General features: G+C 40.8%; 1 protein-coding gene across 4 annotated transcripts; it reads right to left on the reverse strand.

The window, feature by feature from the left end:
• Nucleotides 1-1,771: 1,771 nt before the first annotated feature.
• Nucleotides 1,772-8,199, reverse strand: gnb3b (guanine nucleotide binding protein (G protein), beta polypeptide 3b). 4 transcript variants are annotated; one of them, XM_060864934.1, is made up of 9 exons: nucleotides 7,980-8,199; nucleotides 6,630-6,701; nucleotides 5,707-5,852; nucleotides 5,144-5,207; nucleotides 3,762-3,918; nucleotides 3,582-3,648; nucleotides 3,186-3,387; nucleotides 2,798-3,014; nucleotides 1,772-2,664 (listed from the first exon to the last, which is right to left on the reverse strand). In XM_060864934.1, exons 2-9 carry the CDS (start codon nucleotides 6,684-6,686, stop codon nucleotides 2,558-2,560), a joined length of 1,017 nt encoding a protein of 338 aa, XP_060720917.1. In that variant the 5' UTR covers nucleotides 6,687-6,701; nucleotides 7,980-8,199; the 3' UTR covers nucleotides 1,772-2,557. The 4 variants fall into 4 exon arrangements, with proteins under 4 accessions (XP_060720917.1, XP_060720916.1, XP_060720918.1 ...); XM_060864933.1 differs by having other exon boundaries at nucleotides 6,630-6,710; XM_060864935.1 differs by having other exon boundaries at nucleotides 6,630-6,776.
• Nucleotides 8,200-27,434: the final 19,235 nt, after the last annotated feature.

Consider the following 27,434-nt stretch of genomic DNA (forward strand, 5'->3'; position numbering starts at 1 on the left):
ACACTTCTGACACTCCTACTGTTCATCTTTGCTTAGCAGCTTAAGAATAGTGGCAGCTTGCTAATGAGCAGGATGATGAGAGCACCTTTAAGATGGTGGTGTTGCAGCAGGTTCTCACTAGACTCCTGGAAGGAACAGTGGAGTGCACTTGGCATCCCTCAATGAAGCCATCTTGTGGCGGATTAAACAGTGGTGTCCCCTGGTCCATTTTGTCGCATATACATTACAGCACAGTGAAAAGTTTTTCTTTGCATGTCCCAGCTTGTTAAGAAGTTAGGATCAGAGCACATCTTGGTACACAGGAGATTAAAGCTTACATGCAGCAGGTCCAACAGTAGCAGCTTGTTTAACTTGTTTAACTGTAAGAGCTACCACTGCCCCTTAAAGGGACCGCTCATTAATGGTATTGACTTACATTTTTTTATTTTTAACTCAGCAATTGAGGGTTGGGGACTTGCCAAAGGACCAAGCAGGGGAAGGTTGGTGGTCCTAGGAATTTAACTCACAGACTGATTAGTATTTGGTACTCCAACACCTTAAACCACTGAACTACCCAGTCCCCCACTCCTTGGGGAAGCAGAACATTATCAGGACCAGTCATGTGGGAACATTGGTCCAGATGGATCTCCTGAGGAACATACTGCCTGACCAGTGAGTGTGAGTCCAATGGAGTATATATATATCAGGCTTTGGTGGAATTGGGATGAATCAGACATCAATTCAGCAATGCATGAATTAATATAGGCAACTAGGGAACTCGTCTGGTGAAGGTGTGGTGTGTGGACTTGGATGTTCATGAATGTCACCTATTGCCAGTATTAATCATTTTCTAAGGCTTTTATAAAAAGTGATGGTGATAAACTAATTACTATAAAGAAAAATATGCTGATATAATGTCTGTTTTGCATATGAATATTGTTTACTTTGCATAATCACGGTGTACTTTATTAGGAACAACTTGAGCCAATCATGTGGCAGCAGCACAGTGCATAAAACCATGCAGATACAGGTGATGAGCTCCAGTTAATGTTCACAAACATCAGAATGGGGGAAAAGTCTGATCTCTGAGTCTGAGTGAGAGTTCTGTGTGTGGAAACACTTAGTCAGAGGAAAATGGCCAGATTGGTTCAGACTGGCTAGAAGGATTAGGAAACCAAACCACCGTACCCATGTGAGCTTGCTGAAGATCCCTCTCCTGATCTCTGGTCCTGTTCTAATGAGCTCCACTCTTTCCATGTGAGGATTTGTGTTCATTCAGCTACAAGATCATTAGTGAGATCAGACACTGATGGTAGGTGAGGAGGTCTGCTGAGTCAGGAGCTCTGTGCTGAGCTCTGTGCAGGACACTCCAGATCTTTAACATTAACAAACCTTCTTCATGGAGCTGCTTTGTTATGCAGGTTTGCAGCATACAGACATTCCAACATTGTGGTAACTTTTTGGGGAGGAACCACATACTGCTTTGATGGTCAGATGACTACAAACTTATAGAATATTTCTGCACATTTTTAAATATATTTATAAGAATGACTGTTTGATTCTGATTAGTTATGAATTGTCCATCTGATGTCCATCTGATCTCTAACAGTCAGACAGACAGTGCACATGTTTAATGCACAATTCTGTGTTTGTTAGAGAAGGTTTTCAGCAGCCATGTCATGTGTGAGAACATCATCATTTAGGTGTGAAACTAGATTTAAGTCACCAGGTGTATTTTGTCTTAAAACAAACACAATGTCTCTGGAGGTTAAAATAAATGAAAGAAAGTAAGTGACTGTCTAATGTTTTATTATATATCACATTGTGGGTTCAGCTGAATAAAGAGCAAAGTTCCAGACAAGTTTCATTTCTCTTCAGGGATATGATAGAAATCACTCTCTCTCTCAACTCTGCAAGCTCCCAGTCATTTATTATATACATAAAAACTTCTGTAATTACATCTATAGATTTCTGTAATCTGACATCTATTTTTTCCTGTTTATTAGTTTTAAGAAGTACAATAAAATATTAACATTAACATTTATTATTTTCCCCATATTAGATTAATGCTTCACTATTTTAGATCTTGAATACATTTCACCTCTCATGTTTATATGCTACATCTGATGTTATTTAAGGGGACATTTCTATTACTTTTAATTTCCCAGTATTCATAGGTGGGGAGAGAGAGAGAGAGAGAGAGAGAGAGAGAGAGAGAGAGAGAGAGAGAGAGAATGAGTTGAGAAAGCGAGAGAGAGAGAGGGAGGGAGAGACAGACAGAGAGAGAGAGAGAGAGAAAGAGAGAGAGAGAGAATGAGTTGAGAGAGAGAGAGAGTGAGAGAGAGAGAGAGGGAGGGAGAGACAGACAGAGAGAGAGAGAGAGAGAGAGGAGAGAGAGAGAGAGAGAGAGAGAGAGAGAGAGAGAGAGAGAGAGAGAGAGAGATGTTTTGTGACATTTAATGTCTGACAGGTTCCATGATCTTTTTCATGACTTTCTTTTTTTCCTTGTCTAGCTACATCTCCCCTCCAACTCTACCCTTTTTTCCATTTGCCCTTTTTTTGGGGTATTTGGAGGGGATCAGTTCCAGACCTTTAGAAAGCTGTCCCATGAGCCAGTGCACACACACATACCATCCAGTGGTACTCCGGTGCAGCTCACTCGGTTGTCATGCCCAGACAACACTCCTGGAATGAGGCATTAAAAGAGAAGTGTTGAACACTAGTTGTTTACTTCATCCTTCACTTCCCTACCGTGTCTGTAACTCTACAGTCTACAGCACTACCTGTTAATCTCTTCTCCCCTGTCATTGCTACTCACCAACTTTCTCGCCCTTTAGCGAGTCCCAGATGTTGCAGTTAAAGTTGTCATATCCAGCAAATATGAGGCGGCCTGACATAGACAGGGCCAGTGATGTCACCGCACTGTTCATCTGTCCGTCCTCGTAGCACATCACCTCCTGATCAGAGCGGATGTCAAACATCTTGAGGGTACAGTCATCTGATCCAGTCACAAAAGCGTTTCCATTATTCAAGAACTAGAGGAAAAGAGGAGCAAAGATCAAGGTGGAATTCATTAAATATGATTATTATTATTATTAATATTAATGTTAATGTCGATTAGGATTAAGCTGTGAGGAATGTGCTCTATTATTAGTATTTATTTACAGCTAAAATATACGAGTCATGTCATCGGTCCCCATACTCACAGCAATAGCATTTACATCGCTGGTGTGACCCTGGAATGTCTGTGTGCATTTTCCCTCTCTGATGTCCCACAGTTTGGCCAACGAGTCACAGGCCCCAGAAATGAAGACGTTCATATCAGGGTTCAGAGCCAGACACATGCAGTCACCCACATGGTTAAGATAGACGATCTTCTGCTTGCCAGTCTCTATATCCCACAGTGCACTGGAAGAGAACAATGTTTAAGGAGTGAATGAAGGAACTGAAGATTATTGTTGGGATTCGGATTATTTCAATGTACAGCGCAAAGATTCATGACAAAACCAAATTTGACTAATGTTTCCGGAAAACAGATACAGCAATCATTCGGAACATTTGTTGTATTGTTCAGAAATTCCTTATGCAGTAACATTATATACCAGGTGGTGTCTCCAGAGGAAGTGAGGATTTCATTGTCATTAAGAAAGCGGGCACAGGAGAGGTAACCTGTTTAAAAAAAAAAAGAAAGAAAATAAAAGTTATATTTATCAAGAGACTCATGATAATGTTAAAGATGTAACCAATGAATAATGTAAAACTACATTTATTGTCCACATCACCTGTGTGTGCGTCTAATTCCTTTACAATCTTCACCACAGGCGTCTTCAAGTTGTACACGGTGCACATATTGTCAAGACCACCACTGGCTACAAAGGTTCCAGAGGGAGAATATCCACAGGTCATCACCCAGGAGGACTTCAGAGGAACTGCATTAATCTGGTATAGAAGAAAAAGAATGTTATTTGATTTTGTTATATGTTAGGGGAAAAAGGGGTGGGTTAGAAAATGTTCTTATGTATTTAGTATAGTATAACAGTATAACAGATGACTGCTTCCTGCTTCACACCTCTAGATGTCTTCTGATACTATGGAAGGAGACAGTTCCAATACATCAAACTAATCAATTGGTAGTAATTTGTGAATGAATATTATTATGTAAACTAGCTGTGACACTTCAACACCTTCTTCAGATCCATACCCTCACAGGCCACTTGTATCCCTGACATTCATGCAATTATCCACTTTTTCATCCACTGGATAGTTGAAGACTGAAAAAAACGTTGCCTGCCCTGTTTCAGTGAGTTCATCCCACACTTAGCCTCACGTTACAGTTCCTGCCTGATTGGAGTAAGACCTTTAGAAGTGGTCCTCTACTGTTGTAGACCATTTTTGTGATTTCTCAGATGCTTTTATACTCATATGATAGCTAGGCTTCCTGTCAGCTCAAACTGTTCTGGCCAAACTCCTCTGATGTCTTTCATAAACAAGATATTTCCACCCACACAGCTGCCTTTCACTGGATATTTTTTTCTTTTTGCACCATGTTGAATAAATGCTGGAGATCTACACTTTCTAAAATCCTCAGACCAGCCTGTTAGAGCGATTATGCCATAGTTAAAGTCACTGAGATTGATATTTTCCCCACACTGCTTTTAGATGTTTGTTGATTTGCTGAAGCTCTTGCAGTATCTGCATTATTTTCTGTACTGCTGCCTCCTGAGTGACTGATTTGCTGGACTAATGACTTGTATGAGGTCCAGTACAGTTGTATAATTACAGACAGTCCTGCACACCACTTAATGAATGTTTATGGTTTAAAAATCAGGTAAGATCCATCTACGCTTCTGACAGGCCAGGAATGTGTAGGGTTCAGTTATCGACACATGAGGTACATTAAGGTTTTTGCAGAATTGTGTTAACATGATTACTTACTTAAATGATAAGATTTTGGTTTGATCCTGATCCTAATATACTGTGTGTAATACATGGGATAAAGACCAATGAACTGATAGATACAATGAAATCTTCATAATGACATATTAACAGAATAGGCTGGAGATAACAGTAAATAAACTCTACAATGAATGATTTCATTAACTATAAAAGCAATTCAGAAACATTGCACTAGACATAACAGGATCATTCTTTGTGTAAGTCTCACCTTGTTTCCTGAGTGAGTGTCCCAAATGAGGAGTTTTCCATCCTGTGAGGCACTGACCATGAGTCTGACAACAGGGTGAAGGATCGCACAGTAACGTTATTCATTTCTTTCATCCTTTTTGTTCCACAACACTGTATTATTTACTATTGAATACACAAATGTTACTGCAGTTATTTTCACCCTCAACACATCAATATGATCGACTAGGCAGAAGAAATAAATGAATAAAGATCATTGCTTCACTTGTTCTTCATGAATTCCAGTAGGTCTGAGGCTATTTCAGGCCAGAGTCTGATAATTGAACTAACTAAGCATTAAAGTGGACCCAAGATGACCACAAGATGCAGAAAGTCTGCTGTAAGGAAAGTCCTAACTAAGGCTAAGTAGATTATGGCTTAGCTGCAGATGACAGGCTATGGGTCCTGTGGCATTGTAAGTGTACTGTACCATCCTGGAGTTGTCAAATGATTCTATTCTGTTATAGACCTAAAGGTCCTCAGAAAGTTTAGATTTTGTCAGGATGGGAATCTATGTATCTTATTTACTGGACAAAGTACTCTTACTTGCTATCTGTGGCCCAGTGCAGGGCATAGATCTTGGCCAAGTGGCCTTTCAGTGTCTTCCTGGTCTTCAGTTGTATGGAGGGTTTAGTTGACACTCCAGAGGCAGCAGCAGCCAAATCTGTGTCATGAGCTGCCTTGCGTGCTGCCTGATAGATGAGATATCCAAAGTTACAAAGCATTGCAGATGTTTGGGGAACAGAGCATGTCGTAGAAGATCTAATCGCATGGAAATCTCATGAAAATGCAATGCTTCTTGTTCCTGTTATTTGAAATATAGTTTAGTCTTCTAAGAGTCACACATAGTGTGCCTGTGTGTGTGTGTGTGTGCCTGTGTGTGTGCCCGTGTGTGTGTGTGTGTGTCTGTGTGTGCGTGCCTGTGTGTGTGTGCCTGTGTGTGTGTTTGTGTGTGCCTGTGTGTGTGTGTGTGCCTGTGTGTGTGTGTTTGTGTGTGTGTTTGTGTGTGTGCCTGTGTGTGTGTTTGTGTGTGTGCCTGTGTGTGTGTGTTTGTGTGTATGTGTGCCTGTGTGTGTGTGTGTTTGTGTGTATGTGTGTGTATGTGTGTGTGTTTGTGTGTATGTGTGTGTGTATACGTGTTTGTATGTATGTGTGTGTGCCTGTGTGTTTGTGTGTATGTGTGCCTGTGTGTGTGTGTTTGTGTGTATGTGTGTGTGTATGTGTGTGCCTGTGTGTGTGTTTGTGTGTGTGTGTGTATGTGTGTGTTTGTGTGTATGTGTGTGTGTATGTGTGTGTGTGTGTGTGTTTGTGTGTATGTGTGTGTTTGTGTGTATGTGTGTGTGTGTTTGTGTGTATATGTGTGTGTGTGTGTATAGGTTCAAACTTGCATACAAAAGTGACAAAAGTATTTGTGCTAAATGCCATATTTTGCTTTGCAGGGCTCTACTGAAGCCATACAGAAGTCTAACCTCGATCTGTGCCTTCAGGGTTTCAACCTCCTTTTTCATCTTCTCCATTTCACCCATGGCAGCAGTTGATGACTGTAATTACTGATGAGAGTGAATGGATGCAAGATGACCTGGTCAAGTGTCACAGAGCTACACAGAGCTAGTTTACTATAGCAAACAAAGTGTAGGTCAGGAAGAAGGAGGTGATATGTTCACATGTGGTGTCTTATTATCTATAACAAGAAGCAACCTAGATGCACTGCTGATAATATAATGTGTATAATCTTTAAACTTTAATGCTGTCACTAACACTATATGTGCTGATTAATTACTGTACTATAGAGATCCTGTATCATTAAATACGGATTGTATTTTTCAAACATACAAATAAAGGTTTAATAGAAGCAAAGTGTTAATGTTTCCACTTGATTCTTTGCAGGTCCAATAATTAATGCCTGTTAAGTTAAATGTTAAGTCCTAATTTGGATCTACAAGTCAGCCATTAAGAGGCAGGAAAGTAATCTCTCCAGAGCTCAGTCTCTAAGAGCTTGTACTTTACAAGCTCCGTGTTTCTGTGCTTGATGATATCCGGACTCATTAAATGATTCAGACGGTTGAATTTATGCAAAGCAACCCGTAAATTTTTCTTAGTTCAATAGAGGAATAAAGAGTGTTGAACAGTAAATGGCTGCGAGACAAAGGGGATTAAAGGAACAGGGGGTCAAATCAAATCTCCCGTCATCCGATTACTTAGCACTGAATGCAGAGTGGGGTGTGTGGAGAGAGAGCAGGGACCGGATGGGACTGGATGGGACCAGATGGATGGGTGACGGGGTATGAGGTTAGGCATCAAGTCATTAAAGGTTGATAGATTTAATACTCATCACACATATGTAACCCTGATGTCAAAACATTTACCCTTTTAACTAATTCGAAAGCTTTCACTTCAGTGTTGTTCCTATCATCATCTGCCACTTTCATCCATTCTTATAATCTATAATATGAGATTTCTGTTTTAATGACAGTTTATTCAGCTCCACACAGATTCAGCACATGTTTGCGTCATCTTTCCTGCTGTGATTATCTGACCACATACTGTATGGTAACACAAAACATTCAGCACTTTTCTACAGAGCTAAAAAGCACAGAATTATGAACATGTGACCTAAAATGGTGCTGTCACTTCATACACTTCATGACACTGACACTTCATATGCATGATGTTTTGTAGGTCATTTTCAAAAAGTTTCATAATTGCTGTTAAAAATAAAAAATTATAAAAACACTATTCACAATAGCCTACTAGATAATTATTGCATTTTGGTTCTACAAAGCTTAAAACATTGATCATTCCAAAACTCAATCACTCACCAAAGTGCCTGCTCTCTGTTATTCGTCAAGAATTAGTGTTTCTCTTCTTTACTGAAGCTCCACTTTTCAGCACACCTCAATCCAGTGGTCTGTCTTTCTTCTGCGCTCTCAAACTCTGACTTTCATGGGTTCCCCTAAGAGACTGGTGGCAACATGCCTGTGAAAAAGACACCTTTTTCCTCTCCCTTCCTCTAGAGAGGAACAGATAAGGATTGGATCGGATGAAGGAGATCAGGGATGAAGGGATAAGCTTAAAGATGGAAACGGTGAGAGAAGAGGAGTGATAGGAAGTTTATTGATAGAGGAGGGGTGACTGCGTGCAGAGGAGACATAGTAAGATTGCAAGCTTTATTCACTTTTAAAAGTTTCTAACTATTTAAAAATATTGTTTGGCGTACAGTTTCTAATAGCTTATGTGTAATTATTGATTTTAAGCTTTCTAATTTCCTAAATGTCATTTTGTGAGAAAATCAGTGAAGCTTCAAAGATATTATCACACAGATTTAGTTGAACTATATGAGACCAGCAGTAGGAATTGTGATGAGGTATTATTTGGTGTGGTCTGGATGGGAGTGGCATTGAAATTTGGCTGCATTATTTTACCATACCTAATGGGTTGATCCTACTTAATCAGGATCTAGTGGGATTTCTAGGGAATCAGCAATCCTATTAAGGAATTAGAGCAGGTGAATCCAACCATGCGTCACTACAGAGTCAGAGCTAGGTAGGAAAGAGAGAAAATTGTTTACAATGGTGTTAAATCACCTTCTGCAGAAAATAACTGAATTAAATTGTTGTTGAAGTGTAATCCTAGGTGTGAATCTTACATACTAAGGGTGTTTTATTGGACATTATTGGACATACATATACTTAAAGACTTATCTGAGGAGGTGGAATGATCATTTTAACCCAGACATCTATATGATGGTTTGGTACAGTTTGAAAGAACAAGAGATCTCCAAGGATTTTCACACACAGCAACCATAGAATTTACACAGAATGCTGTGATATCCAAACAGAAAATACAGAGTGAACATCTGGAAGTGAAAAGAACCATTCTTTAGACCATGAGCAAGCAGGAAAGCAAAGAATTGACAAAATGGACACATATAATTCACTGCCCCACTAGAGGATCGTATGTTTATTGTAGTCATTGATTCTCATTGCAAGTGGCCAGAAATAGTAGCCTAGCTGAAAGATTTGTCCAGACATTGAAACAAGCTTTTTATTAATCTCAAGGCAAAGGCCCTCTAAACCAATGGCTGTTGACTTACAGACACACTCCTCTTGAAATCATGTAGATAAACATGTATAAACATGCTATAAACATGTAGCATGCATCTTCTCATATTTCACTGGTATCCACTAAAAGGCAACATCACGAAATTGGTGGATCAGAGGTGTTATAAAGGAGCTAGAGCTCAAACAAATGATTATGCATCACTATGCATGGAGTGATGATTTGGCAGCAGCCTTATCAAGTCCCAGAGACTCACTGTCAGGCTATTGAGGAGGTTGCCAAGATGCTATAGGACATAATTTTCAAAGAAATTCCCAGCCCCAATCCAACCCCATCATGGTGTTTCAGAGTGTGCATCAAGTCAGACTGAAGCTAAGGATCTGCAATAACATCTGAAAACTAAACCAAGGGTTGGAGGTCAACAGCTACCACCTTCTGCAAATGGATAACCTGGTGGAGTACCTGGGGAAAGTGCCACTTCATTTCATTATAATGCCCTGGCAAAACTCCACTCATACACAGTCTTACCACTTATTCCATCTGTGGGATGTCTTAAACAAACTCTGATCTGTGACTCTGTAAAAGTGCCCTCTGGTGCTGAGTGCTAGACAATACAATACCTTGGGATACTGCCTTGTCATAGCCTGTTAAATCCACAAGAAAACGTAAAATGTGCTGTCTTGAAATAAATATGACTCACTTTGACAGGTCCATGCCTTTTGGGGTTGAAAAGAGCTCCAGAAGATTTGTACCTAACTTCTCCACTACTTCCTACCATCTGAAACAAGTGCTTACAGGCTGGTGGTTAGAAACCTGGACATTGATCATCACATCACAAACGCTTCAAAGACAAACCTGGGCAATGTGCTCTCTCAAATCTTTAATGGGGCTCACACTTGTGTATGAGTAGAAAACTGAATCCTGCAGACTGGTTCTGTGCCACCATGAAACAAGAATCCTTGGGCATAAAATGGTCTGCTGAAGAATTTTAAATATTACTTCTCTAGCAGACATTTTAGCTTGTTTTGCCAATTTTTTTTTTATTATTATTAAATCCCAGTAAAGATATACAACAGATTATGTAAATGATTTAAATAACATGGACTCAGTTTTTCCTCACAACATGAGGCTGTTTATACACCTACTTGTGAAACTTCCCATTACATTACTGGGCAAGGATAAAAAACAGGTTTGTATCCAGCTATATGTAACACCAGCTCATGCCATGACATCTACAAATCATATGTTTGTCATTTCTGTGTATTCAATTCAAGTTTTCAATTCAAGTTTATTTGTATAGCGCTTTTTAAAATGGACATTGCCTTAAAGCAGCTTTACAGAACATAAACATAGAAAAGAAGGTAAACATAAGGAGAAATATAAAGAATTAATATAATAAAATTCAAGATATATATAGTTCACAGTGTGTATGTATGTATGTATGTATGTATATGTATTTATCCCCAATGAGCAAGTCTGAGGTGACTCAGGCAGCAGTGGCAAGGAAAAACTCTGTATGACCCTTACTTTTGGGGGAAGTTGTGGCCTAATGATTAGAGAGTTTGACTCTTAACCATAAGGTTGTGGGTTCGAGTCTTGGGTCGGCCACGACTGAGGTGCCCTTGAGCAAGGCACCGAACCTCCCCAACTGCTCCCTGGGTGCCGCAGCATAAATGGCTGCCCACTGCTCCGGGTGTGTGTTCACTGCTGTGTGTGTGTGCACTTTGGATGGGTTAAATGCAGAGAACGAACTCTGAGTATGGGTCACCACACTTAGCTGTATGTCACGTCACTTATTCACTTATTGTCACGGACACGGGATAAAAACGGACCCAAATGCAGGACAGCTTTACAAAAAACAGGGATTTATTAACTTAAACACAAAACAGGAACACGGACTCGAGACAGGACCAAACAAGACGAAGACAACAGAGGATTCCGCACTGCACAAGGCAATGCGGCTCAACTAAATAGTGCAAATAATTATTCAGACATAAGGGACAGGTGTGCAGAGGTGGGGAGGAAAAGACAAGGGCAGGGCAGACATGTGAACAAGGAACATAGAGGGGTGTCCAGGAGGGGGGAGCAAGGCACACGGCGAGGCAGGTGGGGGGAGCAAGGCACACGGCGAGGCAGGTGGTGGGGCAAGGCACACGGCGAGGCAGGTGGGGGGAGCAAAGCACACGACGGCGCAGCCAGAGTGGCCGAGCGACGTCCACAGCCGAACAGGAGGGCCGAGCGACGTCCACAGCTGAACAGGAGGGCCGAGCGACGTCCACAGCTGAACAGGAGGGCCGAGCGACGTCCACAGCTGAACAGGAGGGCCGAGCGACGTCCACAGCCGAACAGGAGGGCCGAGAGACGTCCACAGCCGAACAGGAGGGCCGAGAGACATCCACAGCCAAACAGGAGGGCCGAGCGACGTCCACAGCCGAACAGGAGGGCCGAGCGACGTCCAGAGCCGAACAGGAGGGACGAGCGACATCCACAGCCGAACAGGAGGGCCGAGCGACAACCACAGCCGAACAGGAGGGCTGAGCGACGTCCACAGCTGAACAGGAGGGCCGAGCGACATCCATAGCCGAACAGGAGGGGCCGAGCACAACCCCCGATGCACCGTGGCTAGACCCACCTCTCGGGAACCAGGAAAAGGGGAGGGAGGGCAGGGCGCACGACGGCGCAGCCAGAGTGGCCGAGCGACGTCCACAGCCGAACAGGAGGGCCGAGTGACGTCCACAGCTGAACAGGAGGGCCGAGCGACGTCCACAGCTGAACAGGAGGGCCGAGCGACGTCCACAGCTGAACAGGAGGGCCGAGCGACGTCCACAGCCGAACAGGAGGGCCGAGAGACGTCCACAGCCGAACAGGAGGGCCGAGAGACATCCACAGCCAAACAGGAGGGCCGAGCGACGTCCACAGCCAAACAGGAGGGCCGAGCGACGTCCACAGCCGAACAGGAGGGCCGAGCGACGTCCAGAGCCGAACAGGAGGGACGAGCGACATCCACAGCCGAACAGGAGGGCCGAGCGACAACCACAGCCGAACAGGAGGGCTGAGTGACGTCCACAGCCGAACAGGAGGGCCGAGCGACATCCATAGCCGAACAGGAGGGGCCGAGCACAACCCCCGATGCACCGTGGCTAGACCCACCTCTCGGGAACCAGGAAAAGGGGAGGGAGGGCAGGGGAAAAACAAAAATCCTCCATAAAACAGAAAAATCCAAAACACGGGCCTGCAACACCCCCGCAGACAGGAAGTAGGGCGGCGTCCTCCACGGAAACCGGATGTGAAGCGACGCACCCCACCGGACAGATGCGGGGTGATGTCACAGGACACCGAAAAAACAAAACAAAACTCGGGCTGGTGACATGGCCCGCAACCAGGAAGTGAGGCGGCGCCCCCCGCGGAGAAACTGGAAGCGGAGCGGCGTCCCTCACCGGATAAATGCGGACCGATGTCACCAAAACCACAAAGTCCAGGGGAAAAAAATCCAATAAGAAAAAAAATTGCTCCCAATATCGGCCGGTCCAGGCTGCAGCTGTCCTGCTGGGTCCTGGTCTGGCGGAATCCTTCTGTCAAGGACACGGGATAAAAACAAACCCAAATGCAGGACAGCTTAACAAAAAACAGGGGTTTATTAACTTAAACACAAAACAGGAACGCGGATCAGACACGTGAACAAGGAACATAAACAAAAGGCACATGGCCAAAGTACGGGCAGAGTCCTGACACTTGGTTGTGCTCTTAGTTTTACCCTCCAGCACATGGAGCCTAGACATTATGGCAAGTCTCGTTGTTACAGAAGGTTCAAGATACTGTTACTGCATCACAAAATCAACTACCTGCACTCATTTATATATCACTGTTCTCCTGGGAAATGCAAGGGTACATGTATATACCCTGACAAGGCAAACAATAAACAGCCAATCATGCCAAAACTCATTCACATATCACAGTGGGATAACAAAGCATTGCAGTCTGAATTGGCATGACCACCTGCCTAAGAGGCAGTTTATATAACCTGAGGAAAGCCCACAGACCATGTATCTGCTCTAAGCATATGTAGCCTGAAATTCCAGAACCTGAAAATATATTTGGACATGCTAGACTAACGCTCGAGGAAAAGGTGCATGGATATTATCAGAGCTTGTGTTTATACTGTGGACAAAACTGACATTTATGTCAACTCAGTCAATTCATTTTCTACCCATCCAAGACATCCAGAGATTGTAGCACCTCCAGTTGTCTTCTGTGTCATGACGATTTTGGACCTTCTCTGAGATAAGACAGGTTCTATGAGACATCTAGAGATCTACCAGCTCCGGTTAGACTCTGTTATACTCTGTTATACTAAAGAGGAGATGTGAACTCCATATGGTCTTTGAGGACAACAACCTCCTCATCAGTACAACATTTATCAGACTGTATATTTATAATCACACCCTCCAGTGTCACCCACATGAGGATGAGGTTCCCCTTTGAGACTGGTTCCTCTCAAGGTTTCTTCCTTTACCATCTAAGGGAGTTTTCCCTCCCCACAGTCACCTGAGTAGTGTTAATTTCGTCACCTATTTTTAATTTAGTCTTAGTCTTAGTCTTGTGCCAAATGTCCTTGTTAGTTTTAGTCATATTTAGTCATTCACATATCTTTTTTGTTAGTCTTAGTTTTAGTCGACTAAAAGTCTCATCATTTCAGTCTAGTTTTAGTCAAAAAATTGTAGCTTGACCACATCTGGAATCTATTGTAAGAATAAATACAACGAGGCCTCATTAAATGCAATAATATCAGGAACACAAGTGTTATAGTGGAAATAAATAACTTAATGAAAAGCCTAAGATCAAAACTGTAGGTGTGTGTGTGTGTGTGTGTGTGTGTATATATATTACATATTTTATATATATTATATATAATATATATTATTATATATTGTATATATATGTATTACCGACTTAATGCAAGTTATACATGGTATTGCACACACCATTATTGATGATATTTGGAGCAACGAACATATTTCGTCTCGTCTCGTCTGAAGAAATTAACACTACACCTGAGTCACCTCAGACTTGCTAATTGGGGATAAATATATAAATATAGGTCTAATATTAATCTTGAGTTTTGTTTCATATTAACCTTTGTATAATATTAAACTTATTGTGTTATGTTTATGTTCTGTAAAGCTGCTTTGAGACAATTTTCATTGTTAAAAGTTTGAATTGAATTGAATCGGTGCATATTGCACTCAGGTGAACCTTCATTCTTATTTTCTTCTTATTTATGCTCTGAATATTTTTCAGTCCTCAATGATTATAGTGCTTCAGACAACTTTTTAAGGGGAAGTGGCAGAAAAATTAGCATTTTTTAACATCTCATCTACAGTGATGCCTCGAGATACGAGTTTAATTCGTTCCGTGACTTTGCTCGTATCTCAAATTGCTCGTATCTCAAAACAATTTTCCAAGTTTAAATGAATTGAAATCCCATTAATCCGTTCCAGCTCGCAAAATTCCACTCCAGTTTTGTTTGTGTTTTGAATATGAAAAATGTACAGTACCTGTATATATAAATGACAAATATTGTATAAAAACATACAGTAATAAAAGAGAATGGGAAGATGCACACGGAGGTTGAGGGAGGAGTAAACAGGCGGAGGAGTTAGGAGGAATTTTGTCTTGTACGAACACTATCGCTTTCGTTCACTTACTCGCTACTGTACACTCTTAATGCTACTTTACACTTAAATGGAACTTAACTAAACTTCACTAAAATTGACGCACTTAAATCAAGCATCGCGTTAGTTCTGGCAGGCCACGTCGTCAAGCGCGCATCAGCTGTTAAGCCCTTCAAACTGCACACTACAAACGACCGCAGATAAACCGGAAGTCATGCATTTCCTATGGAGAGTCGCAAGGTCGCTGCGTGAGGTGCTGACCACCTGCGGATCCGTAATTTTCGGATCCGATCCGTTAAAAACATTTAACTTGTGCGACTACACCGCATCCGATATGCCGACCGGATGTGATGTATTCTAATGTTGTCCTATCAGGTTCGTGTGCGCGAGATGATAAGAATTATTGAAAAGTATTAATATTAACATTAGTAATTTTTAAACTTTACCAAAAACAATCTTTTTGTTTTAAATACATTGTTATTGATAAAAAAGTAATAAATTATTAATATTTATATTGTATTATTTTTAATGTTGTGTCCATGTTTCCTCAAAAATTATTCACGGTCTTTCTGGATTTATTGTTGTATTGATTGTTTGTATTTACTCCTTCATTAATTAATTCCTTCATTCACCACGATAAATGGAGGGAGAATACAGGCTCTTGCTTTTACTCTCTTTTACTGGAGACGCAAAGAAAACATTGCAAATCAGTGTGTATAAAACACCACCTGACTCGGAGAAAAAGTCTCGGTGAGTATCACCGTTTAGTGCAAGAGTTGCGCCTTAATGGAGAACATTTTTGTCACGATCATCTAGTAATGGGTTTTCCGAGACGGCGAGAATGAACTTCTCTCCCATGTTGACGTCTACACGATCATATTGCATATTCCGTGCGACTGTCACTAGGGGGCGAAATCCGACAGTCGTGTCCGTTTGTCGTGTGCAGTGTGAAGGCGGCTTGAATCAGCTGTCCACGATACGCACCAATCCGGTTACGACATCCATATTACCCGACCATTTAAATTCCCATTCATAGAGCCGCTCTAGCGCTTCGCTGCTGCTGCGATCTAAACTCCCTCCTCCAACCCCGACTCCACCATGCCGGAACCTGTGTTCCTTGTACCAGTTTACGTCATAAATATCCATATATTTTTCTCTCTCTCTCTGTCAGATGCGGTGTAGTCGCACAAGTTCAATTTTTTAACGGATCCAACGCTTAAAACGGATCTGAAAATTACGGATCCGTAGATGGTCAGCACCTCACGCAGCGACCTTGCGACTCTCCATAGGAAATGAATGACTTCCGGTTTATCGGCCGTCGTTTGTCGTGTGCAGTGGAAAGGCGGCTTTAACCGAGTGAGACGCGGGAAGCTGAGGCGGGGAAACAGAGCACACGTGGTTGTTGGGGATCTTTGTTTCGGCGGCGGCGGCTCGGATGCTCGTATCTCAAAAATTTGCTCGTATATTAAGACAAAAATTTGGTCGAATCACAGCTCGTATCTCAAAAAATTCGTATGTCAAAGCACTCGTATCTCGAGGCATCACTGTACTGGCAGGTTTGGAGCAAATATGTGGACAGAGCATGTATGGGGATATGATCATCTCTAAACTTGTTTCTCTCCACAAATGACAGTTCACCATTTTATGAGGTTCCATGCTGGGTTTTGTCTGTGTCACGTGATGTCCTGAAGCCAGTCTAGTCTTTGCTGTTTCTCCAGGTCATTGTCATGCAGAACGGTGAATGTTTAAAAACCCATTCCTTACTTGTTTGCATTCTGAAGCACGTTTTCATCACAGACATCTCTGCATTTGCTTGCATTCTTCCTTCCCTCAATTCTGACAGGTCTCCCTGTTACTGAGAAGTCGCATGATGCTGCTACCATTATGCTTGTTATGCTTGCCAGTTGATCAGCAATACCTGGATTTCAGCCCTTGAAGTTTAGCAAATTATTGTCAGACTTCCAGAGAATCCTATTCCTCATGTTCTCCTTTAAGTGCCACATGGCTTTTACTCAGGAGTGGCTTCCATCTTGCCAAATAATCATAAAGACTTTATGTGTTGGAGACTTTGAGTGAGAGATGATGTTCTGGAAGCTTCTCCTATCTCTGCTGAGGTCATCTCACCCTTTGTTGGAGTGGTGGATTTTTACCCAGAGTTCTGCTGTTTCCAAATCTTCTGTGTCACAATTGTTAAAAAGGTTTTTTGGTTTGATTATTGTCTGACCTGCTTTGTGGATTCTGGATCTCATATAGAAGTGCGTATGCTTTTCTAATCAAGTGATTTTTGCCACATACAGACTCCAGTCAAGATCTAGAGTCTTCTTAAGATATAGGAAATTTAAGCAAATAGGATACACATTACCTCAATTTGGAGTGCCTTAGCCATAGCACAGTCAGACGAATGTTATTTAAGTGAGATATTTCAGTTTTTATGTTAAATAAACTGGCAAAACTCTTTAAATGTATTAATATCAATAAAATATAATATAAGTTCATATATATACACAGTGCCTTGCAAAACTATTCATACCCACTGAACTTTTTCGCATTTTGACACGTTACAACCACAAAGAAAAAATGTATTTTATTGGGATTTTATGAAATTGACTGAAAGAAAGTGGCACATAATTGTGAAGTGGAATGAAAATCATAAATGGTGTCCAAATATTTTTTGGATGTGAAAAAATTTCACTCTCTGGGTGTGCAGAGATGGTAGAGACAAACCCAAAAAGACTTGCAGCTGTAATTGCAGCGAAAGGTGGTTCTACAAAGTATTGACTCAGTGGGGCTGAATACAAATGCACGCCACACTTTTCAGATATTTATTTGTAAAAAAAATTTAGACACCATTTATCATTTTCCTTCCACCTCACAATAATGTGCCACTTTGTGTTGGTCTATCACATAAAATCCTGTTTGTGGTTTTAATGTGTCAAAATGTGAAAGATTCAGTGGGTATGAATACTTTTGCAAGGCACTGTACATTTGTTATACTTATGCTAAAATAAGACATGTATGAAGCTTAAATGTGGTTTGTAATTAGTCTTTGGGACTGCTGATGGCACTGTAGTCTATGTACACCAGTACCTGACTGTAAGCCGCACCTTTCCCAAGAATGAATAATCCTCCTGGGATTGAAATACCACTCCCTTAGTGCACGAATATAATTATGTTACTTTATTTGTGAGAACCAACTGTCTTATGCAGACATATGCAGTCAGAAATACACACAGAAGACTTTTTAGGAGAATTTTATTTTTCCAGAATTTTTTTATTGAGTAGAGGATGCGTCAAACCAATTACTCCAGCAGTTCAGACCTCTGTGGTTGTAGAATATCTTGTGTATTAAGACTAGCAAGGTCTCACCCATAGTGGGAGAAGAACCTAGTGAACCTAGGTGTGGTCAAGGAAAAAGGACCTAATGTAAATATATCTGATCTGTAAGAGAATCTCAATGTGCCAACTCTATGCTCCATGCTAATTTCAGGATTTGGGTTTAAACAGTCATTTTTATAATATACGCTTTTTTTTACTCAGTAGTACAAATAAAGTTTTCAATCGTTATTTATTTTCAGGACTGACCAATCTATGATCATTAAACATTCTTATAACATTATATCTATATTTTTTCAAGTGTTTAAAATGTTTTTTTTTTTAGAGTATTAGAACATATATGATTTTTGCATTGGGTTCTCAGGGTAAGGCAGTTAAAGATGCTGGGCTTGTGTGCACATGAATACACTGCATACCCATACAGCACACTGTCTGTGTGTTTAGTATAGGAAGCATGAGAACACCAATTTCAAAATTCCTCAGTAAACTATCCAACTGGGAGCGTGCCCTGGCTTGCAGCCTTCTCAGAACCAAACGGGTTTACAGGGAAAGAAAATACTCACCGATGGCCTAAACATTTCTGAGTGTTTATTAGAGGGATTAGTCAGATTTAATGCTAACTGAGAATTAATGTATCACAGAACATATCATCAATTCTAGTTTAGGGGAGTTTACTAACATATGTTCATTTAATTTCCAGTTAATTCCAGTTAATTTCCTAATCCAGATTTATGGGTTCTGTCCTCAAAAGTGTTTCCATCCTACAGCTCACTCTAATTAAGTATGATTTATTGTTGCTGAAAAAAGAATCTAAAGTTTCCACTATTCAAATATCACTTATTATTATTGTCTGACCTCATTAACAATAACTGTGCTTTCCTGGTTCATTTTCAGGCTTTATTAGTACTTATCCATTTTAGATCGGACAGTAATTCATAAAAAGCAGTGAAGTGCAGAAAAGAACAACAACGGCTGTGCTTTCCTGTTTCATTCTGAAATTTTATCAAGTGTCATGTGATGTAATGTTGACGGATATCATAGGATCCCTGAATAGATTTTATCATGAGTTATGTTATCAATGTTTGGAAGATATTTCAGGTGTCTGGTGTACAATGGAAATAAAAAAAATAACAACTGAACATATTCTGAATACATTTGCATTTATTCTATTTTTGTTGACAAATTACAAGAAATTACATGTTGAAACCTGTGTTCTCACCCACTCACCTTTATTATTTTATTTTCTTGTACTATTTTTGTACGTGTTTTTCTTTCTATTACATTCTAGACTCCTGATTTCAGATACTACTGTACATACTTTAGTTTTTCTACGGAAAGCTCGTGGGCCTCCTCAAAACTATAGCAAGTTTCACCTCATTGGTAGATTCAAAAAGTAACACGTAAAAAAGACACAGATCTGCAGCAGCAAGTTACTGAAATTCTTAGCAGTGAAACAAAAACAAACACCTTCAATTGTAATTATAGGATAGTGCATTCATAAGCTGGAAGACAGGAATAACAAGTTTGGTGTAGAGAAATGAATTTTCTTCGGTTAGGTCTTACACACAGCAGAAAACACAGAGCTTACAAAATAAATGGAGAGGAAAGGGTAGTTCGGTTTCAAAGAACTGAAAAAAACAAATATGCAGAAGAGAGGAAAGCTTTGGTAAATAAGACAGAAGAGAGACAAGGTAAGAATGGGAAGTAGGACTGGAGAGGAGGTGAGAACCTGATAGTCTACATTTTGTAGCCTGAGGTGGAGTTATGAGCAAAGCAGCCATACAGTGTACTAACAAAAACAAGCAAATGCAGGCAAATGAAAGACATGTATTTGCATGGGTACGATATAGTACACACATTCACACTCATGCTGAAGGCCACACATCAAACATGCACTCAGAGAACAAGGCAGTTATTATAAAGTGACAGCTAGTTCAGTAATATCAGCTCCTTATGACAGAGAGCTTCCTATCAGAGCACAACATATGTATATTCAATATACACTATATAGCTGTAAAATGCTCTGCCAACATAATTCAGCCCCCTACACCAGTGAAGCTGGTGGTGGACAAATTAAGATGTTTCATGCTACATTTGATGATTAAGTTTTAACTGTTGTATCTTAATAGAAAAATCCAAAGAACAACTGTAATGACACTTAATGTTACAACCACAGTTCTGATGGTGGAGAAAGATGACGATTTAAAAGCTATCCTAAAATCCCTCAAGTATAATTCATACCGCCAATAAACAGTGAACAGTGATCTATGAACAGTGAGCTAATTGATAATTTGTCAGTTTGTCAGCTTGTAGTTAATCCGCGACAACCTTTTCCTCACCTCAGTCGCCTCAGGCTTGTTCACTGGGGATAAATACACATTTATATATGTCTAATATTAATCTTAAACTTTTTGTATTATATTTCTGATGCTCTGTAAAGTTGCTTTGAAACAATGCAAATTGTTAAAAGTGTTACACAAATAAAATTGAATTGAACTGAATTTAAAGACTACATCGGAAGCCTGAACTCACTAAAAGTTTCATTAAAATTCAGCATTGAAATGTTTCTACATTAAATGTAGAAATGTAGATTTTGCATCTCCAGTTCCTGAGGTATGGGTTTATTACCCCTCAGTGCTTGGGAGTGGAGGCAGTGGGAGGGAGGGGAGGGAGGGTAGGAGTAGGATTGCCTGAGGGAAGAACCTGGTCTTTAAACTATTAGTATCTGAGTCTCTTCCCAGAGGGCGGAGGGATCCTGGGGTACCTTTTATTATATTGGTAGCTCTCTTTTGGACTCAACCAGTGTAGATGCCTTTGAGTGGGGGGTAGTGTCGTACCCATGACACGCTTTTCCACCCTCACTACCCTCTCTAGCTCCTTCCTGTTCTCTTATGTGCAGCTGGTGAAACACATCATGCTGCATTAGGTTAGGAGAATCTATATTGCTGTTCAATAATAAATCAAGGTTTGTCTGGACAATTCCCAGATTTATGAAGCCACCTAAAAGTGATTACTCCTGGCTTTTCACTGCTGTTTTGTTAAAGGATTTTCAAGGGCATCTTTACACTGGTACCAGATTTGCTTCTGCTGTTCCGTGTAGCGTCCTAAACTGTACACGAAACCCAATCTCTCATTATATTCTGATTAAAAATCTTACAGGCAAAACTTTTGCCTTCTGCCGCTACAATTTATAGATGTTAAGAACCCACTTCTGCTATGTCTCCTGTGCCATTTTTCATCATATACTGACTTTTTTTTATCTGATATACCGACATCAGATTTTGTCTTCTGCTATTGCTGGTATCCCAATGCAACAGCTTAGTTCTGTTCTTCCTCACAGTTGCAGATGCTTTCACTTACTTTTGCTTGAGTCTCTTCATGTGGTCTCACACCAATGAGACAAAAAGCCCTGTTAGCGGTCCCATGGCCCTGTGCAAGAATAATAGAAAAGAAAATTCAAATGTAAGGATTCTTGAAATTTGTAGTAATACGTTTAGTTCAGGATAAGTGATGGTAAATTATTAAAATTAAACATCACTACTTATTACTCTACAGCCCCTACTGTGGCATATTTCTTCTGTGGTTAGATTTGCAGATTAATAACAGACTGAACTGACAGAACTGCTGGGCTCTTGGCTGATTCCTACTGTCTGGGTAGCACTTCTCAGTACACTACACTAAGACTAGGTGACTGTCCTCACAAATCTTTGTACATCCATCATGAGAAACACCACCAGACAAGGGTAACAAGCTAGAAACTGAAGTAAATCTATAAAGAAATATCTAACAAACTCTGAATGCAAGTAACAGATAGACATTGGCATAACATTTGGGCGTTAAGTCACTTTGAATATACCATTCAGTAAATTCCACTGCAATCGGCACTGTGAATGTGGAAATTCTTTTAGAGCTCGAGTGTCATATGCATGCTAAGGAAAAAATACAGATTCTTTTTGGATTGTGCCGGTGCTTCTGCTTACCAGTTACAGGTGTGGGTGTTTACAACAAGTTTAGACATCTTTTAGATGGTCTGTACTGATGAGTGTGAGTCTTACCACATGGCTTTTTAATCATGCAATTTACTGTGATGCAATGAGGGTTTTATTATGCAGAGGGAAGTCGATCCACAGCTCCGTATTCATGGAAACCCTGTTATACTGAGAAGCACACACAAAAACACACTAGCACGATCTAGCCCCAAGCTGTCATGGGAGATGAGGGAGAATGGAGGGAACCTGACACAAGATCCAGTATGAACAGTAGCAAAGTCCAGCTAACTTCTTAAGCTCAGGAAAAATGTGTGCACTAAGGCAAGGGAGAACCACTCAGCATGCTATTATTTATAGTCCTGCTATGTGAGATGGTCATAACTGACAGTTGTGTGCCACTTCAGAGCAACAAGAGAGATATGATCACAGTGAAACATCTGTTTCCACCTAACTCTATCCTCATCATCCTCTTCTCTCATACAAGTTACCTTCATGTCCTCATTTTACACATCCATATATCTCCTCTTTGTCCTTCCTCTTGACCTCTTACCTGCAGCTCCATCTCCAACATCCTTCTACCAACATAACCATCTGCCTCCTCTGTACATGTCCAAACCATCTCAATCTAGTCTCTCTGTCCTCGTCCCCAAAACAGCCAACCTGAGCTGTCCCACTGATGTGCTCGTTCCTAATCCTGTCCATCCTCGTCACTCCTAAAGAGAACCTCAACATCCTCATCTCTGCTACCTCCATCTCTGCCTCATGTCTTTTCCTCACTGTTACAGTCTGTAACCCAAATGGAAAGAGCTGATCTCACTACTATCTTCCACTACCACTGTCTTCTACACCTTTCCTTTCATTCTTGCTGACACTCTTCTGTTACACACACAACACTCCTGACACATTTCTGTCACACACAACACTCCTGACACTCTTCTCTCTCTCTCTCTCTCTCACACACACACACACACACACACACACACACACACACACACACACACACAACACTCCTGACACTCTTCGGTCACACACACACACACACACACACACACACACACACACACACACACACACACACACACACACACACACACACAGCACTCCTGACACTCTTCTGTCACACACACAACACACTCCTGACACTCTTCTGTCACACACCCAACACTCCTGACACTCTTCTGTCACACACCCAACACTCCTGACACTCTTCTGTCACACACACACACACACACACACACACACACACACACACACACACACACACACAACACTCCTGACACTCTTCTGTCACACACACAACACACTCCTGACACTCTTCTGTCACACACAACACACTCCTGACACTCTTCTGTCACACACACAACACTCCTGACACTCTTCTGTCACACACACAACACTCCTGACACTCTTCTGTCACACACAACACTCCTGACACTCTTCTGTCACACACACAACACACTCCTGACACTCTTCTGTCACACACAACACTCCTGACACTCTTCTGTCACACACAACACTCCTGACACTTTTCTCCACCCACTCCAACCCACCTGTACTTGTCTCTTCACCTCTTTTCCACACCCCCCGTCACACTGGAGGTTTGACTCCCAAATGCTTAAACTCCTGCACCTTCTTGACCTCAGCCCCCTGTAACCTCACTGTTCTACTTCCCTCCCTCTTGTTCATACACGTGTGTTCTCTCTCACTACCACTGACTTTCATTCCTCTTCTTTCCAGAACAGACCTCCACCGTTCCAGTTGTTCCTCCACCTGCTCTCTACTCTCACTACAGATCACAATGTCATCCACAAACATCATAATCCATGAAAGTACCTGTCCATCACTCCTGACATCCTCATACAGTACCATAGCTCCTCTTTCGGCACCCTGTCATACCCTTTCTCTAAATCCACAAATACACACTGCAGCTCCTTCTGACCATCTCTGTACTTCTCCATTAACATTCTCATTGTGTCAGTCATGCTCTTTCTGGGCATGAAGCCTTACTGCTGCTCACAAATATACACTTCCTTTCTTTGCCTAGCTTCCACTACTCTTTCTTATTTATTTCTTAAAATTATATATTTATTAAATAAGTAATATTGAATATGCTTAAATTTAAGTGCAGTGTTGCAAAATCCCTCTATTGTCTTCATTCTTGTCTGAGCCAGCCTAGTCTGTCTTAAAGGATTTGCCCTGTTGACATAAGGTAAAAGATCCTGCTTGACCTGCTGTTTCTAAAGAGATCCTTAACACAATACAACAACAACCTAAAACAGACATGAATGTATAAAATGATATATCTAAGTTCATGAAAAATTATGCCAGTCTATAACTATTCACAATTTTCATTTGATCATTTAGGAAAAAACAATTCTACAGCCCGAAATTTACATTTACAGCATTTGGCAGACTCACTTATCCAGAGCAACGCACAAAAGTGCTTTAAGTCTCTATCGTTGAATACATTAACTCTATTAATTAACTGGTTCACTAGGCTACAGGAGAAAGTGCTAGTTCAGGTTTTCATGAAGAAACTTGGGACATTTTTTTAGTTTAAAAAAATGAAAACTAAACGATTTTTAAATCACATGAGCCAATATTTTATTCACAATAGAACATAGATAACAAATGTTTAAACAGAGAAATTTTACACTATTATCCACTAAATGAGCTCATTTAAAATTTGATACCTGCTACAGGTCTTATAGTTGGGATGGGGTCATGTTTACATGGTGTAGCATCTCTTCTTCTTTTCAGAACGGTTTGAAATCACGGCGTCCGTGATTTCCAACAAGAATGTTAAATTTGGACTCGTCTGACCATAAAACACTTCTCCACTTCGAGACAGTCCATTTAAAATGAGACTCGACCCACAGGACATGACAGCGCTTCTGGACCATGTTCACATACGGCTTCCTTTGTGCATGATAGAGCTTCAGGTGTCATCTGCAGATAGAAGGCGGATTGTGTTCACTGACAGTGGTATCTGGAAGTGTTCCTGGGTCTGTGTAGTGATGTCATTGACACAATCATGATCCGATGAGTGATTCAGTGTCGTCTGAGGGGCCGAAGACCATGGACCACGGACCACGGACCCCAATAAAGGTCTTCAGTCTTGTCCCTTACACGCAGAGATTTCTCCAGTTTCTCTGAATCTTTTGATGATGTTCTGCACTGTAGATGATGAGATTCACAAAGTCTATTGAACGCTGAGGAACATTGTTTTTAAAATATTCAACAATCTTTTTATGCACTCTTTAACAGACTGGAGAGCATCTGCCCATCTGGGAGACTCTGCCTCTCTAACATATCCCTTTTATAGCTAATCACGTTACAGACCTGATATCAATTAACTTCATTAGTTGCTAGATGTTCTTCCAACTGAATCTGTTCAAATGTTCTTGCTTTTTCAGCCATTTCTTGCCCTGTGTCAACTATTCCGCAGCAGGCATCAAATTAGAAATGAGTTCATTTAGTGGATAAAAGTGAAAAATTTCTCTGTTTAAACATTTATGTTATCTGTGTTCTCATGTGAATAAGATATTGGCTCATGTGATTTGAAAGTCTTTTAGTTTTCATTTTATTCAAATTTAAAAAACGTGCTAACATTTCTGGAATACGAATTCTGCTTGCATTGTATCACCTAGTGACAGATATTACTGCAGCTTATGCTGAGGGCAAGCTGTGGTTAATTCTTTTGCTATAACAGATCGTAGTATATTTATAAATTTATGACTATAATGCTACCAGTAGTAAGATTCTAGAAATACTCAGATTAAAATGATCAGACCTGTAGGTCAGAGTGACCATGTGAACTAATCCTGGTCATCTGAATTATCTATAACTAATATATACATCTGTCTTTATATTCTCTCTCATTATATTCTTCAGTATCAATCTAATACAATTTATCTCCAAAATCCCGGAAAAGGTCTGAACTGACGTAGATATGTTTTTTTTTCTTTCATGATCTTTTTCTTTTGTAACCTATTAAAGATTTTTTTTCAGATGTGGAAGGTATATACATCCTGTTTGTACTACACACCCTCTTCTTCTGCTGTAGGCTATAGGGACTACTGTAGTCTGCGGCATTGCAGGAAGTCATCACATTGCTCTCTATTCACACCATATTTGGGATGCAGACATTTTGTAGTGCTGTCAAAATTGTTAGTGGATTAATTTAATACCCTGGACTACAAAATTACAATTAACTTTTAACACAACAAAAATATTTACAAATAAATTCAGACAATAATAAACCTTTAATAAATCAATAAATTAACCAAACCAGTTACTGCTGGACCATGATGCTTAAATATATACAGTGGTGTGAAAAAGTGTTGGCCCCCTTCCTGAGTTTTTATTGTTTTGATGTTTGTCAAACCTAATAACTGGTTGGTCCTCCCTTAGCAGCAAGAACTGCAATCAAGCGTTTGTGATAACTTGCAGTGAGTCTGTTACAGCGCTGTGGAGGAATTCTGGTCCACTCATATTTACAGAATTGTTGTAATTCAGCCACATTGGAGGGCTTTCAAGCATGAACAACCTTTTTAAGGTCCTGCCACAGCATCTCAATAGGATTCAGGTCAGGACTTTGACTCGGCCACTCCAAAGTCTTCATTTTGTTTTTCTTCAGCCATTCAGAGGTGGAATTGCTGGTGTGTTATGGATCATTGTCCTGCTGCAGAACCCAAGTTCACTTCAGCTCGAGGTCAGGAACAGAAGGCCGCACTTTGTTGGATTTTTTGGTCCTGAAGCAGCAAAACAGCCCCAGACCATCACACTACCACCACCATGTTTTACTGTTGGGATGATGTTCTTTTTCTGAGATGCAGTGTTACTTTTACACCAGATGTAATGGGAGACACACCTTCCAAAATGTTCAACTTTTGTCTCGTCAGTCCACAGAGTATTTTCCCAAAGGTCTTGGGGATCACCAAGATGTTTTCTGGCAAATCTAAGACTTATGTTGTTTTTGCTCAGCAGCTGTTTTAGTCTTGGAACTCTGCCATGCAGGCCATTTTTGCCCAGTCTCTTTCTTATGGTGGAGTCATGAACACTGACCTTGACTGAGGCAAGTGAGGCCTGCAATTCTTTGGATGTTGTTGTGCGGTCAGCTGTGACATCTTGGATGAGTCGTCTCTGCGCTCTTGGGGTAATTTTGATCGGCCGGCGACTCCTGGGAGGGTTCACCACTGTTCCATGTTTTCACCATTTG

The sequence above is a fragment of the Tachysurus vachellii genome, chromosome 3 (genome assembly GCF_030014155.1).
Source record: "Tachysurus vachellii isolate PV-2020 chromosome 3, HZAU_Pvac_v1, whole genome shotgun sequence".
Lineage (NCBI taxonomy): Eukaryota > Metazoa > Chordata > Actinopteri > Siluriformes > Bagridae > Tachysurus > Tachysurus vachellii.